This window comes from Carlito syrichta, unplaced genomic scaffold (assembly GCF_000164805.1).
Source record: "Carlito syrichta isolate Samal-C Ts95f unplaced genomic scaffold, Tarsius_syrichta-2.0.1 Scaffold289150, whole genome shotgun sequence".
Lineage (NCBI taxonomy): Eukaryota > Metazoa > Chordata > Mammalia > Primates > Tarsiidae > Carlito > Carlito syrichta.
The window spans coordinates 290,331-313,145 of NW_007233246.1; the positions used below are offsets into that span (position 1 = coordinate 290,331).

General features: G+C 35.8%; 1 protein-coding gene across 1 annotated transcript in view; it reads right to left on the reverse strand.

The window, feature by feature from the left end:
• FAM13A (family with sequence similarity 13 member A) overlaps window positions 1-22,815 on the reverse strand; it is a 311,993-nt gene that overhangs the window by 244,360 nt on the left and 44,818 nt on the right. Inside the window, exon 5 of the mRNA XM_021710474.1 lies at window positions 10,514-10,691. Coding sequence (XP_021566149.1) covers window positions 10,514-10,691 — 178 coding nt within the window. The remainder of the gene's footprint in view (window positions 1-10,513; window positions 10,692-22,815) is intronic.

Sequence of the window (22,815 nt, forward strand, 5' to 3'; positions counted from 1 at the left end):
AATATACTTAGGAACTTCATATCAAGACGAAAAAGTGGCATTTTGAATTACTTAGTAAATAATACATTATTTGTTAGATGTTGTTTAGCAGGGTAATTATTTGAGTGAAAAGTTAAATCCTTAAATCGTAACTTATTACAAAGTAAATTTCACTAGAATTCAGAATCTAAATATTAAAAGTTTATAAATATGCTAAGATGAAATATAAGTGACTATCTAATAACTTTTAGGTTCCTAAATCATACTTGTTTTAAATACTCCCACATTTATTCAAGATTTAAATACTAAAAATAAAACTGCAAAAATACTAAGAGACAATATAAGTAAATAGTAGAAGGATCTATCCTTTTAAGGATAACATCAAATCCAAACAATACAAATTGACATACAGGACTAACAAAATCATTAAACTTCCTTATGACAACAAATAAAAATTATGAGGTTCAAAAATAACATAAGCTGAGAGAAATATTTCCAAAATACAACAATAGATTGGTAGCTGTACTACAAAAGGAACTCCTACCAATCAGTAATTAAAAAAAAAAATGAGCACCAGCTTAGGAAAACTGAGAAAGAGAGTAAAAGGCAATAACAAAAGAACTATATGAGAAAATAAGCTTTTAAACATGTTACATCTCACACTAAACAAACAAGCAAATATTTTAGAAGAAATAATTTCACTTATTTATTAACAAATATTTTAAAAATGACACCATCAATATTAGTGAAGGTGTGGGAAAGGTGACACATTTCATCTACCGCTGCTCACAGCATGAACTGGAATGACCTTTCCAGAGCACAGATTTGATGATATGCATATTCTTGACCAGGCAAGTCTACTTCTAAAAGTGCCTCCAAAGAAAATAATTAGTTAAGTGTGAAAAATGTACATTCAAGAATAGTCCTTGCGATGTTGTTTATAGGGGAAACAGTTATCGAGTGGTAATTAAAAGCTTGGCGCTGAGGAGCCAGGCTGTCTGGACTCAAAAACTTGACTCCAACCTCTTACTAGTCGTGTGACCTTAAGCAAGTTAAACTTTCTGTACTTCAAGCTTCCTTATGTGTGAAGTGAGATAATAATAGTACTTGTCTCATAGGGATTTAAGAATAAAATGGGCAAATATATAGAACAATGTTAGGAACTTATTAAGAACTAGATAAATATTACCTATTGTTGCCAAGAAAAAAAATCATGAGATGCAACTTACAGAATGGCTTAAATAAATGATATTAATCAACAGACCAGAATGCTATGCTGTAATTAAAAATGATGATGTGGAATTATAAGCATGGAAGAATGCCATGATAGACAAAACTAAATTTTAATAAAGGTTACAAACAGTATTATTTTATTATCCCATCTTTTATCAATAACTGTAAATATACATGTAAGCATGCAGAGACAAGAATATGAAAGTATAGAAGCCAAAGTATGAAGAGCGATTGAATCTAGATAGCAGAATTATGAATTATTTTCATTTTCATCTTTATACTGTGGCTTTTTTTTTTTGGTCAGAAAAAAATGTTTTTGATCATGGGTATATGTCATTATTATAATAAAAAATAAATTTATACCCACAATTTCAAGGGGATGTGGGACTGACAACACAGAACTACAGGCAATGAAGGAACTACTGGACAACGCTGGTGCAGATGAAGTCAGAGAAAGACCAAAACTTTCTTTTTTTTTTTTTTTTGAGTTGGAGTCTCACTCTGTCGCCCAGACTGGAGTGCAGTGGCTGCTCCCGGCCGCTGCAGCCTCGACCTGCTGGGCTCCAGCGATCCTTCCGCCTCAGCCTTCCAAGTAGCCGGAATTACAGGCATGCGATACCACGCCCGGCTGATTCTTTTGATTTATTGTAGAGATGAGGTCTCGCTGCCCAGGCGGGTCTCGAACCTGCGGGCTCAGGCAATCCACTCACCTCAGCCTCCCAAAGGCGCGGGATTACAGGCTGAGCCACCGAGCACAGCTTAAGACCAAAACTTTCAAATCACTCATTCTCCAATAATCCGAAAACATGTTATGAAGGGTGGGGCAATAATAAGTGCACTTTTGCTAAAACTTAAGTGGACACTGTGCATTTTATAAGCAGATAAGAGAGCAGGTTATAATTTCTACTATTCGTACTTTTCAACCCAAATTTTCAATATCCAAAAGTAACTTTTGGGGTGTAAACCAAATAAAGTTGCTTAGTAGCAGTTAGCAAGATAAGTTGATGGCAACATTATAGGCTAATCTGGTTACACATCATGTTTGCATCTACAAATTTAGCTGATCTCATCCAACATTTACAGGTGTTGTTCAAATACCTAATTACACATGCACAGATTATGAAATTACAGGTTATGAGTTAGTGATCTGGTACCACTAATTTACTGTGTTATTTTTCTGTAAGATTTGAAGGATAATAGCAGTTTGTTTGTTTATTTTAAGAAGGCTGGAGTGTAGTGGCATGCTCACGGTCACTGCAGCCTTGACCTGTGGGCTCAGGTGAAACTTCTGCCTCAGTCTTCCAAGTAGCCGGAACCACAGGTACATGCTACCATGCCAGGCTAATTTTTTGATTTATTGTAGAGATGAGGTCTCTCCAAGTTGCCCAGGCTGGTCTTGAACCCCTGGACTCAGGCAATTATCTTGCCTCCATCTCCCAAAGTGCTGGGATAACAGGTGTGAGCCACTGCGTCCAGCTTAATAACACTTTTAAAATCTTTTGAAGGTTGCCACTAAGAAACATCTTGAATGGAGATATATGTAAGGTTTTATCATTCAAAATATGAATTGATTTATCTGTGTAAATTACAGGAATACCTGCAATATTACTTCTTATGGATTAGCATAGAAACACTTGTCTGGAGGAATATAATTAATATACATATCTAGACAATAGGCAAAGAAAACAAAGACATGAAGCAGACTTTGATCAAATGACTTATCGGTAGCAATTAGCAGACTTAATTATTAGAGATTAAAGACATTGATGTTACTAAATCATGAAAACTAAGTATGCACAGTGGGTTTAATGCAGAGTGCCAAGAATATTAACAAACAACCAAACAAAAACAAAAAACACAAAACCTAGGCTAAAGATCATAAGGGAATCTTAGATTTCTCCATTAACATTGCTTACCAACTAGATTTTTAAATGAACACTAAACAAAAATAAATAAAAATATGTAGATTTTTTTCTACTATTAATCTCAGTTCTGACCACTTTTTTGTTGTCAAAAGAAAGCTTCAAATTCAAAGGAGTCATATAATAACATTGGAGAAATTCAAAACTTAACTGTAGAGTTGCTGTTTTTAAGTTTATGAGGAAATCAGGTTCCAAAGTCAGTATGTTAAAAAAAAATGCATACCCAATGTTATCCCTTACAATTCTTAAAGTTTAATACCTCTTGCATCATGTTAAGAAAACAGTTTTTCTAATGTATTGGAACAGTCTGCTGTACCATTAGGAGCAAAATAGTGCCTTATGGCAGATTCTTAAGAACACAGACTGAGGCAAGAATGAGGGTGTTGGTGCACTACTTTGGGAGCAAGGACACAGGGCAGTATGGGTGAGAAAAGGAGGCAAGTGGGGATGTAAAATGACGTTAAGTGTGTACAGCTATTTCACAAAGAACTGCAAAGGCAGGCAACAATTTGCTTGACAGATTCTCTGTTTGGCAGTTTGGAATTCCCCAAATAGGCTGCAGAGAGTTGAAGCATTCCTCTGGAAGAGAAAGAAGGGGAACAGACCAACCTGGGTCCTACCTCTTGTTTCTTATTGTCAAGATTCTCCTAGAGGAATGAACTGTTCTAGATTTTCAGGTTGCCTTATCCCTCTCCTCTGACAGCCTACTGGGAATTAAGATCCTTGTCTAGGGTTCGCAAGTGATGGTAGAAACCAGAAATGCTGGACAGGATGAACCCACCTGGTGAGGCTGGTGAACCCACCCACAAGGCAGCAGCCAAAGAGGAGGATCCAGCATTCCCAAGGAAGGGGAAAAGTCCAAGTATGGCAGCAGCAGGTTGGTCTGGGAGGTGGGTGACACGCAGGTAGTCTGAGGAGGTCATAGATTGTGTCTGATGCAAGTTAAGTTGAAGAAATGGCTTGTGTCTAGAAATGTCATTGGAAAAAGACTTTTTTTATTAAATATTAAAAGGCATACTCAATACTATAAGAAGCTTGCACTATGTGTTAAGAAGAAAGTGAAAACTACAACAAGTGAGAGAAAAGCGATGTCAGGTCTCCCATCTCATGCTTCTATGGATCCCACTCATTAAGTGGTATGACAGGCAGAGTCTCCAAAAAGCCTGATCTTTCCCTTAATGAATTTTAAATGTATTCAATTAAATGCACATGTATGCCAGCAGCACTCTGTCGACTACTCACCATGCAGCAGGACTTTCTCTGACACTCTTGCTTAAGTTTCAAAGCAAACTCCGTAGTTCTCGTTTTATAGAAAATGAAACAAAAATAAATAATGCAGGCCAAATCTACTAAGTGGCAGAATAAGACTAGTTTAACTTCCTTTTTACATATTATGTTATCCAAACTACTAAAATTTCAGTACCCATTGGAGTAACTATCAAAACTTGGGGAAAGCAACTTCGGTTAATTTCTAAGAATAATAAAATATTCAGGAGGATTTTTTACTTGTCTTAGAAAGTGGGGTATTGGAAATTTCCTTAGACAAGTCATATATAATATATACAGCTTACAATACAAAGTTTGCTGAATTTCTTGGAGAACACGTTACTGTGTCAGTATATAAAACATTTTTTAAAAAATCACAGAAATGTAATCTGGGTGCTGCCCAGATGTCCCCTTTGTGCCAGAAGTATTCATTAACCACCCTACCCTGTGGAGAGTATTGTCTGTCAACCTCATTTATAATAAAATAAATGCAAACTAAAACTATGCTAGTACTAGCAATGAGCAATCTGAAAATAAAATTAAGAAAAGTTACATTTAGAATAGCAACTAAAAGAATAAAATACTTAAGAATAGACTGCAAACTTTGTGCCCTGAAAACTATAAAATGTTGAAATTAAAGACCTAAACAAATGAAAAATATATCATGTTCAAGTATTAGAAGATCTAACTTTGCTAAAATGGCAACAAAGTGCTTCCCAAGGTAATCTACATATTCAACAGACTATCCTTTCAAAATACTAGCTGACTTCTTTTGCAGAAATTCACTAACTGATCTTAAAATTCATATGGAAATGCAAGAGACCTGTTAAATGATCTTGAAATTGAAAGCAAAGTTGGAAAGGACTGACACTTTCTGGTTTCAAAACTTCCTAAAAAGTTACAGTAAATCAAGATAATGTGCTACTGGCTTAAGGCTAGATATAGATCAATGAAATAGAATGGAGAGTACAGAAATAAATCCTAACAATTAGCAACTGATTTTGACAAGGGTGCTGAGATTAAAAAATGGTGCTGGGACAACTGGATATCCACATGAAAAGGAATGAAGCTAAACTCCTTTACACCATACACAAACGTTAGCTCCAAATTAATTCCCTTGACCCACATGTAATAACTAAAGCTAGAAAACTCTTAGAAGAAAACATGAATACATCTTCATAAGCTTAGATTAGGCAAAACCTTCTCAGGTATAACCAAATGCCTAAATGACAAAGGAAAAATAGATGTATTGGACTCATGAAAATTAAAAACTTATGTGCCCAAAAGGACACAATCAAGAACATGGAGAAGGAAAGAAGGAATGAAGGAAGGAAGGAAGGAAGGAAGGAAGGAAGGAAGGAAGGAAGGAAGGAAGGAAGGAAGGAAAGAAGGAAGAAAGAAAGGAAGGCAGAAAGAAAGAAAGAAAGAAAGAAAGAAAGAAAGAAAGAAAGAAAGAAAGAAAGAAAGAAAAGGCAGATCACAAAATGAGATAAAATATTTGCAAACCCTGTACCTGATAAGGAATTTATAACAAAGTATATAAAGACCTCTTATAGCTCAATAATAAAGACAAATAACTCAATTTAAAAATGGGCAGAAGATCTGAATAAATGTTTCTCCAAAAATATACAAATGAGCAATAAGCACATAAAAAGATACTGTGTCATTAGTCACCAGGGAAATGCAAATCCAAACCACAATGAAGTTAGTACTTAATACCCCCACTGGACTGAAACCAAAAAGACAGACAACAACAAAGGTTGACAAGGATGTGAAAGAATTGGTTCCCTTATACACTGCTGACAGGAATATTTCAAAATGGTGCAGGCATTTTGGTAAACAGTTTGATAGCTCTTCAAAATTTTAAAGTTACTATGTGACCTGGCAATTCTACTCCTAGTTATATACCCAAGAAAAATTAAAATATAAGTTCTCACTAAGACTTATACACAAATGTTCATAGGTGCATTATTCAAAATAACCCAAAATTGGAAGCCACCCAGATATCCGTCAACTGTTAAGTGAATAAACAAAAGATGATCTAGTCTATCCATACACTGGACTATTGTTCTGCAATAAAAGAAATGAAGTACTGATACATGCTATAGCATGGATAAGCCATGAAAAAATTTGCTAAGTAAAAGATGTTAGTCACAAAAGGACACATATTGTATGATTCCATTTATACAAAACGTCCAGAATAGGCAACTTTCTAGACACAGAAAGTAGATTAGTAGTTCCCTAGGGAAAGTTTGGTGGGGAAGGGTTGGGAGAAAATGAGAAGTGACTACTAATGGTATAGATTTCTTTCTGGGGTGTCCTAAAATTGATGGTGGTGATGGTTGCACAATTTTGTACACACTCAAAGCTACTCAATTTTATACTTTCAATGATAAATTGTATGGTATGTAAATTATATATCAATAAAGCTATTTAAAAAAACTCTACATTGGGATACCACATGTGACTTATCAGACTGGCAAGAGCTCAACATTTTGGCAAAACACTCTATTGACTAAGCTGTGAAAAACAAGGCATTCACATGCTGTTAGTGGCTGTGTAACACTGGTTCATCCCCTACAGAGGGGAATTTGGGATTATCTATTGATACAGATGCATTTATTCTTTGACCCAGAAATCTCACATCTGGAAATTAATCCTGGTAATACATCTGTGCAAGTTTATTTGCTGTGGGATTTTATTGCACAGCAAATTACCATCAGAAAAGTACAGTCAAATAAAACTTCATCCAAGCAATGAAATAATATACAGGCACAAAAAAGAAGAATTAAAAAAAAAAAAATGTTTTGGAGTGACCTCTGAGATTTCCAGATAAAAAGCAAAGTGAAGAAGTTTTGGCCCCCTCCCTCCCCTATCTTGAGGAGGTGAATCTTCTCTCTCTTCAATCTACTTTCTAAATAAACTTTATTTTCCAATCAAAAAAAAAAAAAAAAAGCAAAGTGAAGACAGTGTAAGGAAGATGGAGAAATAAGAATGCATATACACACATACAAACAAACAAACACACCATGTACATGTACCTCTATACACACACCTAATTTTACCAAAAGAAACACTGGGAAGATAAGCCAGAAACTAAGAAAAATGATTCTCAAAGATAGCAAGAGGTTGAACAGTATGGAGAGAGTTGTGATAAAAGCGAAACTTCTGAGTATACCTCTTTACATAATTTTCACATTTAAGCCATGTAAATGCTTTACAAAATTAAATAAAATTGCATTGGAAAGGAAAAGAAGCTCTGTATCCTAAAATTGAAAATAAACTGAATCAAATGAACCCAACTATGAGGTTTCCAAGAAAATGTATATACATTTTTAAAACGAAAAAGATGATATTATAATTGTAATACTCATATATACTGATAACAAAAGATGAATACAAGTTACATTTGACTTCTGCAATTACAAGAGGTGCTCAAAGGGGTTATCCTCAGTGTCCAGACACTTTTGATTACGGTGAACTAAAAGCGATACATAGGGTAACATTGCTTAAAATGTATATACATTTTGTTGACACTCCTGGTATATACCAATTGGGAAGATAACCAGTCTTTACTTGGATTGCATATATTTAGATATAAGAATGATAAGGAATCCAAGGACATCTTAAACATTACTCAGTGGTTTCACTGATGTTGTGACATTGTATTTATATTGGCACATAAAATATATATATTATGTTGTGGAGGAAAACTAATGAATAAACATGCGTACTTTCAGGAAGTAAGATTTTCAATGTCAGACAATGAAGATGCAAATATGAAATCAAAGTACTCAAGAAAAAATATTATGATGCTAAAATTAAACTCAAAATATCAATATAAATCCATTGCATCTCTCAGTCAGTCTTTCAATCATCCATTCCTTTATTTACTTCCTTGCTTTACAAATCATGATGCCCTAGATGCAAAGAACTTACTTAGTATCCAGATCTAGGTTTCTCAATACCATTCTTCCCTTAAATGAATCAATGCTCCTTGGAGAAATGGTTATTTCCACACTAGGACATCATCTCCAAAAAAGGTTCAGACAGTCCAAAGAATAGAAAGTCACGATATACATTGGCATAGAGTACAGAAAATTATGCAAAGCCTTCCGACTTGTTTTAGGAGGCTACCATAAACCTGACACCAAACTGAACAAAGTTATCATTATACAGTTATATATTATACACTTTGACATAAGCACATATACTTTATAGGTATAATGAAATGAGCCAACAAATAATGTCCTATGCCTGGGGTAAACTGTGCCTAGAAAACTAGCTATTGCTTTTTCTTCCCTTATAAACATGGCTGCAAATATTCTTTGCTTTGTCCTTTAGTGGTCCATGGTGAGAGAATTATCTTTGAAGGATGGCTAATCATCCTTATAACATTTATGAATTAACTGTTGTTGCTAGAGTTGAAATGTATTCTTTTTCTTGAAGTTCTAGATAGATGAACTGTAAGCACAAAATAAGTTACTTCTCTTTAGTACGTTATCAGATAAGTGAGACAGGACAGTATTTGGTGAGGACTCAGTAAACACTATCTGCTTTAACTATACTTTAATGAGTAAAGTACCTTGCAGTGACTTTTACATCCATAAATTTAGAAATACATCCTAATTAGTAGATCGCAACAATGTGAATATACTTAATGCCACCAAGCTTTACACTTTAAAATGGTTAAAATGGTATATTTTGATATGTATATTTTACCACAATAAAAAAGTTTAAAATCATACTTGTTAGAATTTATAATAAATACTTATTACTTACTGATATTCTGATTGACTTATTGAAGTAGGTCACCAGAAATTCCAGATCAAGCCCAAATTATAAGCCAGTAATGAGGTATGGAGCTGTGTTTAATGTTTATTTAATAAGTATTCTAGTTACAAATTCAAATTCACCTCTTCTACAACCTAGGGTTTCAAAATTATTGGATAGTATTTTTCTACTTCATTTCTCACATTTAGGTCACCAGACAAAGGTTTACTGGGCAGATAGGAATGAAAAGAACAAATACAGGCTTTTTACTACCACAGAGCTCCCGAATAGGATTTTAAAAATAGTGGAGTCTGTGTTTGAAATATTTATTCATAAGATGCTAACATATCCTATGAAAGACCATTATTTAAAAGTTAACATCTTCAAAGTTACAATCAGGATAGTTACCAAGGTAGAACTTCTTCCCAGATTAGGTTGTGAATGGCCTGAAATCCTGCAGTCACCAGGATCTGTGCTAGAGTCTGTATTTAGACAGTTATCCTGAGGACTGTAATATTACTAGCTGTGGGCAGGTGAACAAGCCTGTAGATTAATGGAGTGGAGAAGCGGATATGATATTTAAGGAAAAAAAAAACTTGCTGAGAGTTTCTGGGAGCTTTTACAGTATGAGTGATCTCTCTCTCTCTTGCCCTGTAACTGGAAGGAATGGCAATCAGAGGGGATTAATAGAAGAGTTAATAGCAAAGTCCCTGGATTATAAGATCATGTTTCCTATTTCAACAATTAAAGAGCTTTAAAGAATAACAAGGAAAATAAAATATAAAGCTTTATAAAATTTCCTGTGGCTAAAGACATAGCATCTACCAAGTAGACTGGTTTATGTCTAGTCTAGATTATCTCTGGAAGATAAATAAATGAAGTTGAGGTTATGTTTTTCTGTCATTGATATAGTTTGCTAATAATTTTCCATCTATTAGCAGTAATTTTAACTTTATCACAATTAAAAAAATACTCATTATATCATACTCCTTCCCTTTCTGCTTATAAACATTTCAGATGACAGATTTTTTTTAAATGCCCTTTTTAATGAAACTAAAACTTATTTCCAGAATTTTAAATATGTTATTTGAATTATTGCAAGTTATAGTTTCATAAAAAGGCATAGAATCAAATATGGTTTCATAGGAAGGCAGAGTTGCCTTCCTCGAAGTCGCAAAAAAAAAAAAAAGAAGGCTAAATGCCCAATAACAAGATGAAACTTCTCCAAAATAATCGGGTTGATTTTTCTGATGGAAATATGCTTTAACATTCCAGTAATTTCAGACAGTAAAGAGAAAAGGGGACATGGTGACATTAACAGCAAAAACTCACTAACTTACTGAAAACAATTTGGCCCAAATACAGTGGCGAGATTGTGAACATTCATGCGATTCTGCACATGGTGCTTGGCTACTTTTGTCAAGAACCGGCAAAGGTACTTGAGGAGGCAGTAGTGGGTGTCTGGAAGCTCTTTAATTAAGTCTCTTAAGCTACTTTCCTGGGCATCGTTTCTGCCATCTGGGGAAAAAAAAGAAAAAAAGAAAGAAAGGTTCTCAGACATATTTCATACTAACAACAACAAAATTGTCACAAATTCTAACATTTTATTCAGAAAAAAATTTCTTAGAGACTGAGACAGGCCTTGAGCATTTGATTTTTTTAATGTTAAAAAATTACTAATTTACTCAAGGAATCTGGAAAACCACAAGCTTTATTCAGTGTATAAAATAGGTTTGTGTTTCAATTTTATGTTTTCTTCCTCAAAATTAAGATAATGGTTAGGTTTTAAATACACAGTAGAATCTTCCATTTGATTTTTGTCTTCAAGTCTGTCAAGAACAAGATTCTCTTGGTTCAATAAAATTTGGTATGAAAGACCTTCCAGGGTCACCCTGAAGAACGCTAAACTTAGTGATCCAGGTACTGTGCACAGATAAAATTGAAGGAAACTTTTAATTTCTATGTAGTTTTTTTACTCTGGATAAAGATTCTCTCCTTGACCAAACTCAACCTAGGATCCTCTAAGCTTTTGTTTTCAACTAAGCCCTGTCTTGGGCATGTCCTCAAGGACCCACTCTTAGTAAGAATACTGCCAAGTCAGTTAAGCCAAAGATTCCACCCTTGATATCAGACCACCCTCGATATCTGACCAAATTCCTCATTTTCCACCATCCCCCAGGTGATGCCTTTAGCAAAAATCCTGTGTCAGGTCAGTTTAGCCACAAATCCACCCCCACCTTTTCCCTGATACTTCCTCTTAGAAATTTTCCATCCACTAATTGCCTTCCACCCTAATCCTACTACTTGGCTATAAAATTCTCACTTTTCCTTGTTGTTTTCCAAGTTGAGCCCAATCTCTTCCCACTACTGTAAAACTCCAATGCAGTAGTTCCTGTACATATCACAACGGTCCCGAATAAAGACTGCCCTACCTTTAACAAGTGTCAAAATAAATAACTTTAACAATATGGAACACATCATATAGTTCAAAATGTGATATGTGACTCTCATAAAAAAAAGCCCAACAACCTTGCACAGAGCCTAAAATGTCTAACGATGCGCCAAAATTCATAGGCATACATATGGAAAGTTCCTCTCAGTTCTCAAGGATTTGTTTTGCCAATACTTAAATACAGTGACATTGCTAATTTATGTAACTTTGTATATTGTTTCCTATCAGAGGAAAATGTAAATCATCTATAACAAATACAGTAGTTTAGGGGAATAATCACAATCCATTCCTTTAACAGACATCTAAGAGAATAAAAATGTATCCAGGTGTAAGTAAGATACAGCTTGGATTCCTTACATAAGTCAGCTTCAGTCAGTCAAAGTGAATAAGAAACAGAAAAGTGAGGTAAATAAGATACAAGGGAAGAGGACTTATCAATGTCATAAAACACCTGGATAACATAAGGCCATGGACTGGAAGTGAAGACACAAAGTGTCACACACAGCAACATTGAGTGGCTTCAACATACAGGAACAGAATGAAAGCCCAGGTGTCATTTCCTGGGTGAGTATACTGGTTCTTCTCCTTACTACCTATGTGACCTAAGTGATGCTGCTTATGATGACATTATCTCCCACTGCACTATGACCTTAAGTAATAGGGATATGTGAGAAACAAAAGTCATTAAGTTGTAGTGATTACAAACTAATTGAAGATCCCCATTTTTCATGCCTTTATATTATACGAATAAACAAATATGAACCAAGAGAAGACGTAATCCTATTTTGCCCTTTTTCTTTTTTTATGATGACTAATTCAAAGTGAGTCTAGATGTTTTGATGGGTGTGTGCTCTCTGTTTAAAACTGTGGTCTAATTCTCAGCATTTAAAGATACAAGCAACAGCATTCCAACAGCCTTGATAATGGACCTCTGGCCTTTTGACGCTGAAATGAAACCTCAGACCATGAGGCGGGCAGTGTGTGAAGACACCAGATCAAATAAAACAAATATTCAAAACAATTATGAATTTATGACAATAACATATTTGAAAAAGAAGCAGCACTTTCATAATTACTTACAATTGTGAAATACAACAAACTATTTTTTAGGAAATAAAATAGACAAATAATGGAAAGGGAGACAGATATATTCAGAGTTTTATGCTTAACAAAAATCATAAAATCCATTATGGTATGAATGAAAAAAAATCACTAAATATGTTCTCAAAAAGCAAAAGTAATTGAGAAAGAAATATCTTCTATATATCTCCTTCCACCCCAAAACATTTCCATTTTCTGTGATGGAAGATGGATTCATGGATTTGCTCACTGAGCAAGGATGAGTGTCCTCTACATCAGGGGCTTTGACAGAGGCACACTCACATTTGAACCTTAAATCTGTATAATTCACCCACTGAATACTTGTTCAAATATACTGACAGTAAAGAATGTAACTTATTAGCATGACATTTTTCTCACCTCTTTTCATACTGATTAATTATGTACTAACATACTGAGTGTCTGTTAATTTATACTGCATTCCCAGAAATATGTGGTAAATATCACCATTACTGCCAGGCGGCAGCAATCAACAAACAAGATTTCCTACAAGTGAGAATAATTGCTCAACACCTTCAGAGATGGCTGGCAGAAGAATGCTTAGGACAGCACATGTAGGGGGAGCGCTGATACAAATATTCCTATTAAGAAGATGCCTTCTGATGCTTGCGAGAAACAAAGTTTATAATAATCATTTCATTACTGCTTGCATTATTTTCTGCTTTGTTGATCTCTATATACAATAAACACTGCCTTATTCATTCAAGTTTTGTGTTTATATTGTTAATTATGATAGCTCCCTCAAGGTCTTCCATTATACAAAAGAGCAATGCTTCTATTTTTCTATGTGTTTACCCAAATGTACACGTATTGCACATGACGTGTGATGTTTATCACACACTTTCTATGTGCCTGACATTCTTTAACACCAGGGATTCAGCATGAAGCAAAGCAAAATCCATGCTTTTATGAAATATTCTAATCGAGGGGATGACACAATAATCAAATTGTAAAATCCAGTATGTACAAAGTGGTAACACAAGAGCTATGAAGGAATAAAAAGTGGCCTAAGGTGCAGTAAAGTACAGTGATGCAGGGGGAAGAGATGTTATTTAATTCAAAATGGTCAGGGAGGCCCCTTTGATATTGCCACATGTGAGCAGAGCTGAAGAAAATGGGGATGTGTGTTTCAGGCAGAGGAAACAGCAAGCACCAAGGCCCTGGGGTGGAGGTCGTGGGCCTGGGGCCAAGTGGCGGAGGGTGGGGAAGGTCCTTGGGAAGAACTCAGGAGACAGCACAGGGAGGGAAAGGACAGAGCATTAGTCTTACTAAGTTTTATTATAAGCCATGGTCTCCCCTCCCCCAGCCCCCCAAGTGAGAGTTTTGAGCTGTGGGGAGACATGACCTGTCTTGAGAACCATCTGGGTGCTGTGCTGATTCGAGACTGTAGGGGAACAGTTGGAAGCAGGAGGACTAGTGAAGTAACAGGCTAGTTACATCTAGTTACATCTACTTATTGCAACAGCCTAGAAGAAAAAGGGCTGGTGGTCTGGACCAGGTTGATGCCGGTGGGATGTAAGACATGGGTGGATTCTGAATACAGTTTGAATGCATCTGGCTGGTTTTACATATGAAAGTTGTGTGTTTTATTCATTCATGCATTTAGCAAATCTTTAATAAGTGACTACATTGTGTCAGGCACTGTTCTAAGCATGTAGGATACATCCAGAAACAAGATAAACAGACATGCCTCTTCTCATGGAGGTTACATTCTAACTCGTGAGATATTAAGCAATAAATATAGTGAAATGACTGGGCGACTGGAGAGCACCTTGGACCGGGGAGAGGGCTGGTGACTGCAATTCTAAATAAAATTGTCAGGAATGCCTCATGAAATGTATTTGATGTCTGTAGTTAAAGTAAAAAATCCACAAGCTGGCACATGTTAGCCCTTTCAGAGCTGAAGGTTACGTTTTAATCATCTTTTAAATTCCCTCAGGCTGGGTGCAGAGGTTCATGCCTGTAATCTCAGCACGTTAGGAGTCAGCTGAAGAGGGAGGATTGCTTGAGGCCAGGAGTTTAAGACCAGCTTGGGCAACACAGCAAGAGTTCCCCTCTCTAGTTAAAAAAAAAAAAAAAACAAATAAAAATAAATCTCCTCAATGCCTTACGTATAAAAAGTGATCAAGAAATTGTTTTAATAGAATGATACACATTTTAAGACCCACAGTAAGACAGACATTCATAGGAATAAAGTGACATCTATACTTCAAATGTACTTTTTAAAAATGTGAAAAAAATTTAATCCATTTACAGAATTCACTGAGTTGGAGTATCACTGTTATGCAGGAATCAGATTATAGACAGTATTTAAAGAAAATACCCATTAAATTACCAACATAATTCTTCTCAGACCTGGAAATGACAATACAGAAATTCATATGGAAACATAAACGACCACGAATAGCCAAAACAATCCTTAGCAAAAGAAACAAAGCAGGAGGTAACACACTTCCAGACTTCAAACTTTACTATAAGGCTACAGTAATCAAAACAGCCTGGTATTGGTACAAAAACAGGTATATAGATTAACGGAACAGGATAGAGATTCTGGAAGCAAAGCCTCAATATCTCAACCAACTCATCTTTGACAAAGTCTCCAACAACAACCACTGGGGAGAGGAGAACCTATTCAGTAAATGGTGCTGGAAAAACTGGCTGATCACATGCAGAAGATTGAAACAGGACCCCTATGTATCAACATACACAAAAATTAACTCTAAATGGATCAAAGACCTAAATGTAAAACCTCAAACTATAAGAATCTTAGAAAATGCAGGAGACACTCTTATGGAAATTGGAACTGGCAACCAATTCCTGATCAAAACCCTAAGTGCCCATATCATAAGAAATAAGACAAACAAATGGGACCTCTTCAAATTAAAGAGCTTCTGCAAAGCAAAAGAAAGCATCAAGAGAGTGGGAGACAGCACACAGAATGGTAAAAAGTATATGCCAACTGTATATCTGACAAAGACCTAACATCTAGGATCTACAAGGAACTCAAACGTGCCGAAAAGAAAAAACAAATGGCCCCGCTACAAAGTGAGCAAAAGACATGAATAGACACTTCTCAAAAGAAGATATACAAGCAGCCGACAGACACATGAAAAAGTGCTCAGCCTTACTAATCATCAGAGAAATGCAAATCAAACCACACTGAGATTCCACCTAACTCCAGTAAGAATGGCCATCATTAATAAAACAAACAACAGATGCTGGCAAGGATGTGGAGAAAAAGGAACACTTCTACAATGCTGGTGGGAATGCAAACTAGTGCAATCTCTTTGGAAGACAGTGTGGCAATTTCTGAAAGAACTAGAAATTGACCTTTCATATGATCCAGTAATGCCCCTATTGGGAATGTACCCGGAGGAACTCAAATAATTCTACCAAAAAGATACCTGCACGCGCATGTTTGTTGCAGCTCTATTCACAATAGCAAAAACATGGGACCAACCAGGCTGCCCATTGAAGCTGGACTAGATTAAAAAAAAAAAATGTGGTACATATACACAATGGATTATTATGCAGCCATAAAGAAGGACAAACATGGACTTCACAGCAACTTGGATGGATTTATAGTCTATCATACTCTGATAAATCACAGAAACAAACAACAGAGTACCATATGTTCTCACTCATAAGCGGACCTTGAACAATTATCATAATACTATAAGAAAGGGACTGGCAGTAATGGGAAACTGCCAGGGGAGGGGGAGTGGGATTGGCAGTTGAGGGAAACTGCCATGAGAGGGGCATACTTCATCAACAAGGGTACCTGCATAATGAACATGTGCATACCTAACCCTGAATTGTACCCCACATCTTTAAAATTAAATTTAAAAAAAAGAAAAAGAAAAACTACCTTGGTGCTCATATGGTAAGGATACTCAGCAATACAATTCCCCAGAAGGGCCTCCTCAGAAATAGAAGTGAGATCCACCTCTGCAGATTTCTTAGAACATTCTGTTTTAAACTTATAGTTATTTTTAGAATTAAACTGGAATAAAAATTAAAATAATATGTTATAATTCACAAGTCCAAAAGTTTTAAGAAAACTTTGCTTATGGGAATAATGGTTCACAATATAGTCACCATTTTTTTTAGCATCAATCTTTTCAAGGATAAGAACTACCTCTCTCCATTAGTGAAAAGAGTCACTTCAAATTATTCAAGTTTTTTTGAAAGCTTTCATTTGCTGTTGGCTAAGTTTGACCCATTCCTCAAGCTAAAATGCAAACATTCAACTAGCATAGTATACATAATATACAGAGAAATCTACTTAGCACTTGAAGACGGTACCATAAATGCTTTTGTTCCAGGTTAAGTAGCAAATATTGAACTAAGTGACAAATATTTGTTTTCATTAAAAAAAGATTATAATCACAATCAGCAATGCTGCACCCGTATCACAGGATATATCACAGGATGGCAGCAAGCTCTAATCTGGACATTTATTCTAGTGTTTGTCATGTGTCTGGACTTTTCAGTTGTAATCTTAGCCTAAGGAGAAAAAATTAAAACAACAGGCAAAAAGCTAATTTCTATCATGATATATCTCAGGGCCATGAGGTCAACCATTAAAAAAACCAAAGTATTTAGCCTCATGATGCCAGATTTGTCAAAGTGGCTTTTTCCTTCTCATTAAGCCCCACAAAAGAATTTTTGAAAACTTGTTTATCTATTAGATGGTATAACGAGCTGTTGCTGACTTTGCAGATGAAGAGAGGTCACAAATCTGAGAACGTAGGCAGCCTCTAGAAGCTGAGAAGCCAGCAAAGAAACAGGGACCTCAGACTTACAACCACACAGAACTGAATTCTGCCAGCACTCAGAATAAGTTGGACAGCAAAGTCTCTCCCAGAACAGTCAGGAAACATCCTAGGCTGACTGTCACCTTAATTTTGGCCTTGTGAGACCCGGAGTAGAGGAATCAGCTGAGCCCACACACTTCTCAACCATAGAACAGTGAGAGAATAAGTCTGCATTGTTTTAAGACACTAAATCCATGGTAATCTGTAATGGCAGCAATAGAATTCTAATACATCTCCAGTTAGAGATGACTAGACTGAAACAGAGAGATGGATTAACTTGCCCACATTTGCCCAGGTCCCAAATGTGAGCTGAATTTCATATCTACATGGCTTGACCAGCACACTCTTACAAAGTTAGCAATTTGTATTATCATTATTACAGAGCACCTAACAAAGTGGCTCATACATGTAAATAAGAACTAGGCTAGGTATGGTAGTGCATCCTTGTAGTCCCAGCTATGAGAGGCTGTGGACCTCTTGAACTCAGGAGTTTGAAACCAGCGTGGGCAACACAGCAAGACTTCACCTCATCACTACAAAAACATTTTTTAAAAAAAGTAGCTGGACATGGTGGTATGCAGTTGTAATCCTAGCTACTCAGGAGACTGAGGTGGAAGGATCGCTTAAGTTGAGGATTTTGAGGCTGTAGTGAGCTATGATCGTGCCACTGCACTCCAGTCTGGGTGACAGAGTGAGACTTGATCTCAAAAAAAAAAAAAAATTCCTGAACTAATAAGTAAATAAGTGACATTGTTGAGTAGTAAGGGAGTGGGAATCTTAATTCATTTCTGATAAACTTCTTAGGTTCTGAGGGCTTGTGGGGAAACATTTCAATAAAAGCCTGTAAGAATGTCTGGGCACAAAACATTTTATAAACTACATCAGAATTAACAAAACACGAATTCTATTTCTTTCTAAATACTCATTCACAGAAGAATAGGAAAAACAATCAAAAGATTCCAGCTGCACTGGATCAGACTGGGTTTTAACCTCTGCATTTCATTTCCCAGGAGTGGAATCACTTATTTAGAATGATGAGAAACTGATGAAGACAACATAATTTCATCTTATTATTAATGGAACTGGTATTTTCCTATGCAAAATGAGAGGTTTTTTTGCTTTTTTGTTTTTTGTAAACAGATCTCTTACAACCTGTGAACATCACAAGGTTTTCTTTCAAAGGCCTCACACAAATTTGTCAAAGGGCAGGGTGATAAAGTTACTAATAAAAATTAATAAATTACAGTCTATTCTTAGACATTATTAATGAACTACAAGGCTTATCATTCTGATTAGATTCTGCAAGATGCAGAGGTATATTTATTGCCAAATTAGCCAATAATTACGCTGACATTCCTGCTCCCAGAAAGAATTTCATGTTCAAACAAGAGCAAAAGCCTGCAGAAAGAACAAAGAATTAGAGGATATTTTACATGTCAGTGCTATAAACAAAAACAAACTCCTGATAATGTCTTAATCACAGTTCAGCATGTTTACTTTGTGAGTATTTACTGGGTATCAAATTCTTGTCAGTAGGCGGCAGGTGGCATCCATAAAAATATAAGAAAAATGTAAAGTACTCTAACTGAATTACAGAGCTGGGAACTCATATCTAGGCTAGATGTTAGATACAAGCATTTAACAGGAGAATGAGGAAAAAAATCATAAAATACAGGAAGGGGGGTCTCCCATAATACACAATATGCTAACTTACAACAATAATGGCAATGACCCAGCTAGTAAAACTTGGCTTTCTCCATAAATCTAGTGCTACATTAAATGGGCAAAGTACAGTAAGTGCGTAGTTTCAGTGGAAATCATATTGCCACTAGTTCCCTCCCCCCCAGACACTACTGATTAAATGCTTAGCTGTAAGTGGCTTGTAAGTAGATTTGGTGCCATATGAGTTAAGTTATCAAGCCTGGAGTTACGTAAGCCTACTTCATATGTCAACCCCCTCTTCCCCTTTTAAAGGTTTCAAGTTGTTTATGGACTTATTGTAAAAGGTTGATTATTTCCAGGGGTTCAGTAAAGCAGGTGTTCACAATACAGCTTAACCGAGTTAGGGCAGAGTTGTAGATGGCTAGCAAGCTAATCATTTGGAATCCCTTTAAACTGATATTCATTAACAAAACTTTCAATATTTATTTTTATGTGGGTTGATTTTCTATTAGTACAAGTTGCATACTTTTAAAATAAATCATTGTTATTTAAATGTTGGTTGTTAACTTCTCCTCTTCTAACATAAAAGCATTACTAAAAACAAGAATTTTATTGAGGCGATCATCCAGTTTATACAAATTCGTTCTAAAATTCCCAGCAGACATAATCTTCTTAGTCTTGGAGCTGCTGGGTCTCCTCTCTGTTTTTCCAAGCTTATACTCTTCCTGCTATTATAAAACTGCATTGCCTTTACTATAGCTAAAATAAAAAAGTCAGATAATAACAGGTGTTGACAAGGTTATAAGACATTAAAAACTTCATTCCTTGTTAGTGGGAATGTAAAATAGTACAACTATGTTCCTCAAAATGTTAAACATATAGTTACCTACCATATGACCCAGGAATTCTAATCCTAGGTAGATAATCAACAGAAATAAAACCACGTCTGCACAAAAAGTTGTACAGAAATGTTTGTAACAGCAAAAAAGTAGCAATAACCCAAATGTCCATCAACAGGTGAATGGATAAATAAAAGGTGGTTTGTTCGTACAACAGAATATTAACAAGCTATAAAGAGGAATGAAGCACTCATATGTGCTACAACATGAATGAACCTTGAAACATTATGCTAAGCCAAAGAAGTTATTCACAAAAGACCAAAAATTGTGTGATTCTATTTATATGAAATGTCTATAATAAGCAAATTTATACAGACAAAAGGTAGTGTTTGCCTAGGTCTGGGGGTTGTGTAAGAAGAGAGGAAAGAGGACGGACTGCAAATGGATATAGAGTTTCTTTTGGGGGTCATACAAATGTTCTAATATTAGATAGTAGTGATGGTTGTGCTCTGTGAATATATACTTAAAACCACTGAATTGTACACTTTAAGAGGGTCAGTTTTATGGTGGGTAATTTATAAATCAATAAAACTTTTACAAATAAATTCTGTTGACTTTAAAATCAAGCATGAGAAAGAAAGTCAAAGGAGACCTTTCAATTAAAGTTGGAAGATTGTCTCAGTTACAGATGAGTGTATTTACTTTTCCTCCTAATACCTCATTGAAATGATAATAACATTTTTTTTTTTAAAAAAAAGAATATTACAACCCAGCAACCCCCCTCCTGGGAATATACCCAGAGGAACTCAAATCATTCTACAAAAAAGATGTTTGCACATGCATGTGAACAGCAATACTATTCACAATAGTAAGAACATGGATCCAACCCTACTGCCCATCAAAAGTGGACTGGATAAAGAAAATGTGGTACATATATATGATGTAGTATTACACAGTCATTAAAAAATGACAAAATTATGAACTTTGCAGCAACTTGAATGGATTTAGAGTCCATGATACGCAGTGATCTATCATAGAAACAAAGAACTGAACACCACATGTTCTCACTCATAAGTGGGTCTTGAACATTTATCATAATACTACAAGAGAGGGATCAGCAGTAGCAGGACACTGCCAGGGGAGGGTATGGAAGAGGCACATAACATCATTAAGGGTACCTGATCCTAAACAAGGGGAAGTGAGAACTAGTTGGAGACCCAAACTTCACCTGCATGTAGACTATATATGTACCCAATCCTGGCTTGTATTCCACATCTTTATAATAAAATACAGTTAAACAAGAAAAGAAAAAAGGAATATGCTCTCAAGGACAAAAAAGAACAGCTTGAAAGATAATAGTAGATGAAAGATTTCAAAAATTTTTTTTGTTTAGTTGGAGTCTCATTCTGTCACCCAGGCTGGAGTGCAGTGGCACGTTTATGGCTACCGCAGCCTCGACCAGCTGGGCTGAGGTGATCCTTCTGCCTCAGCCTTCCAAATAGCTAGAACCACAGGCATGCACCATCATGCCCAGCTAATTTTTTAATTTATTGCACAGACGAGGTCTCACCAAGTTGCCCGGACTGGTCTTGAACCCCTGGACTCGGGCAATCCTCTTGCCTCCACCTCCCAAAGTACTGGGATTACAGACATGAGTTACCATGCCCAGAAGATTTCAACAAATTTGCGCGTACGCGCGCACACACACGTACTCATGTCCTTCAAGACTAGTTGTCCTTATACGGAATAATTTACTCAGTCACGGCATCTCTTTCCATGCTTTTGTAACCTCACCCACTATTTAATACTATCACAGAGTCAAAGGCCATTATAAAGAAAGTAAAGATGTTTGTATCCACTCAGCAAAGAAAGATCATTCAGTTATCAAGGACAATCTTAGGATCATGGAGTTATAAATATAAATAAGGTTTTTCCTGTCATATGGATCTGGATGGAAGCAGACCAGCTGGAGTATTGCCAAGATGTACAGTCATGAGTAGAAACCTGGGTTCTCATACCCCATTTCCAAGTTATCCTAGTGAAGGCTTCACACATCTGGTTGACTGGGACCTTGGACAGATCTGTAGATGTCAACCCTTTAATTTTACTCTGGGTTTAGTCTTTACCTAGAAAGCACATTCTAAAAATGAAAAGGGTTAAAACTTGGAGTTAAAATAATGATTTTGTTTTTCATATAAACAGATTTGTGAGGTTTGAATAATTTCAAAAGAAAAGCTTCTCAATAAGAAGAAATTAACTTAGGGAAGGAAATATGTCATATGCTTCCTATGCAGCTAACACTATCCAGGGAATGACATGTAATAACTAGTTTTAGCCAACATTTAAAATGTGGTGCTTTAAATTTGGAAGGCAAAATCACTCAGCTAACCTCAAACAATACAAATGGTGTTATGATAGTGCGGATAAAAGACAGGCTTAATTCCAAAATACCTAGTGAGTTCCTCATGTAATAAAGAAAGGTAAACTAACTTGCAAGTTAGTTTATTAAATTAGATGCATTTACAGTTAGCCATCATACTGATTAAAATGGTCCTATTATTATGGCAGTTTTCTTTTTTCTTTTTTTAGAAAGCAGGATTTATTGGGAGGACAGAGAAGCTCTCACAGTGGGAGGGGTCCCAAAGAGGTTGCCCCTATGGCGGTTTGCTTAAGAACAGTTGCTCTCTAAATTATCAAATGCTAATAAAAGAGCTTATTAGCATTTGATAAAAGTCCCAGGTCCCTAACTCTCA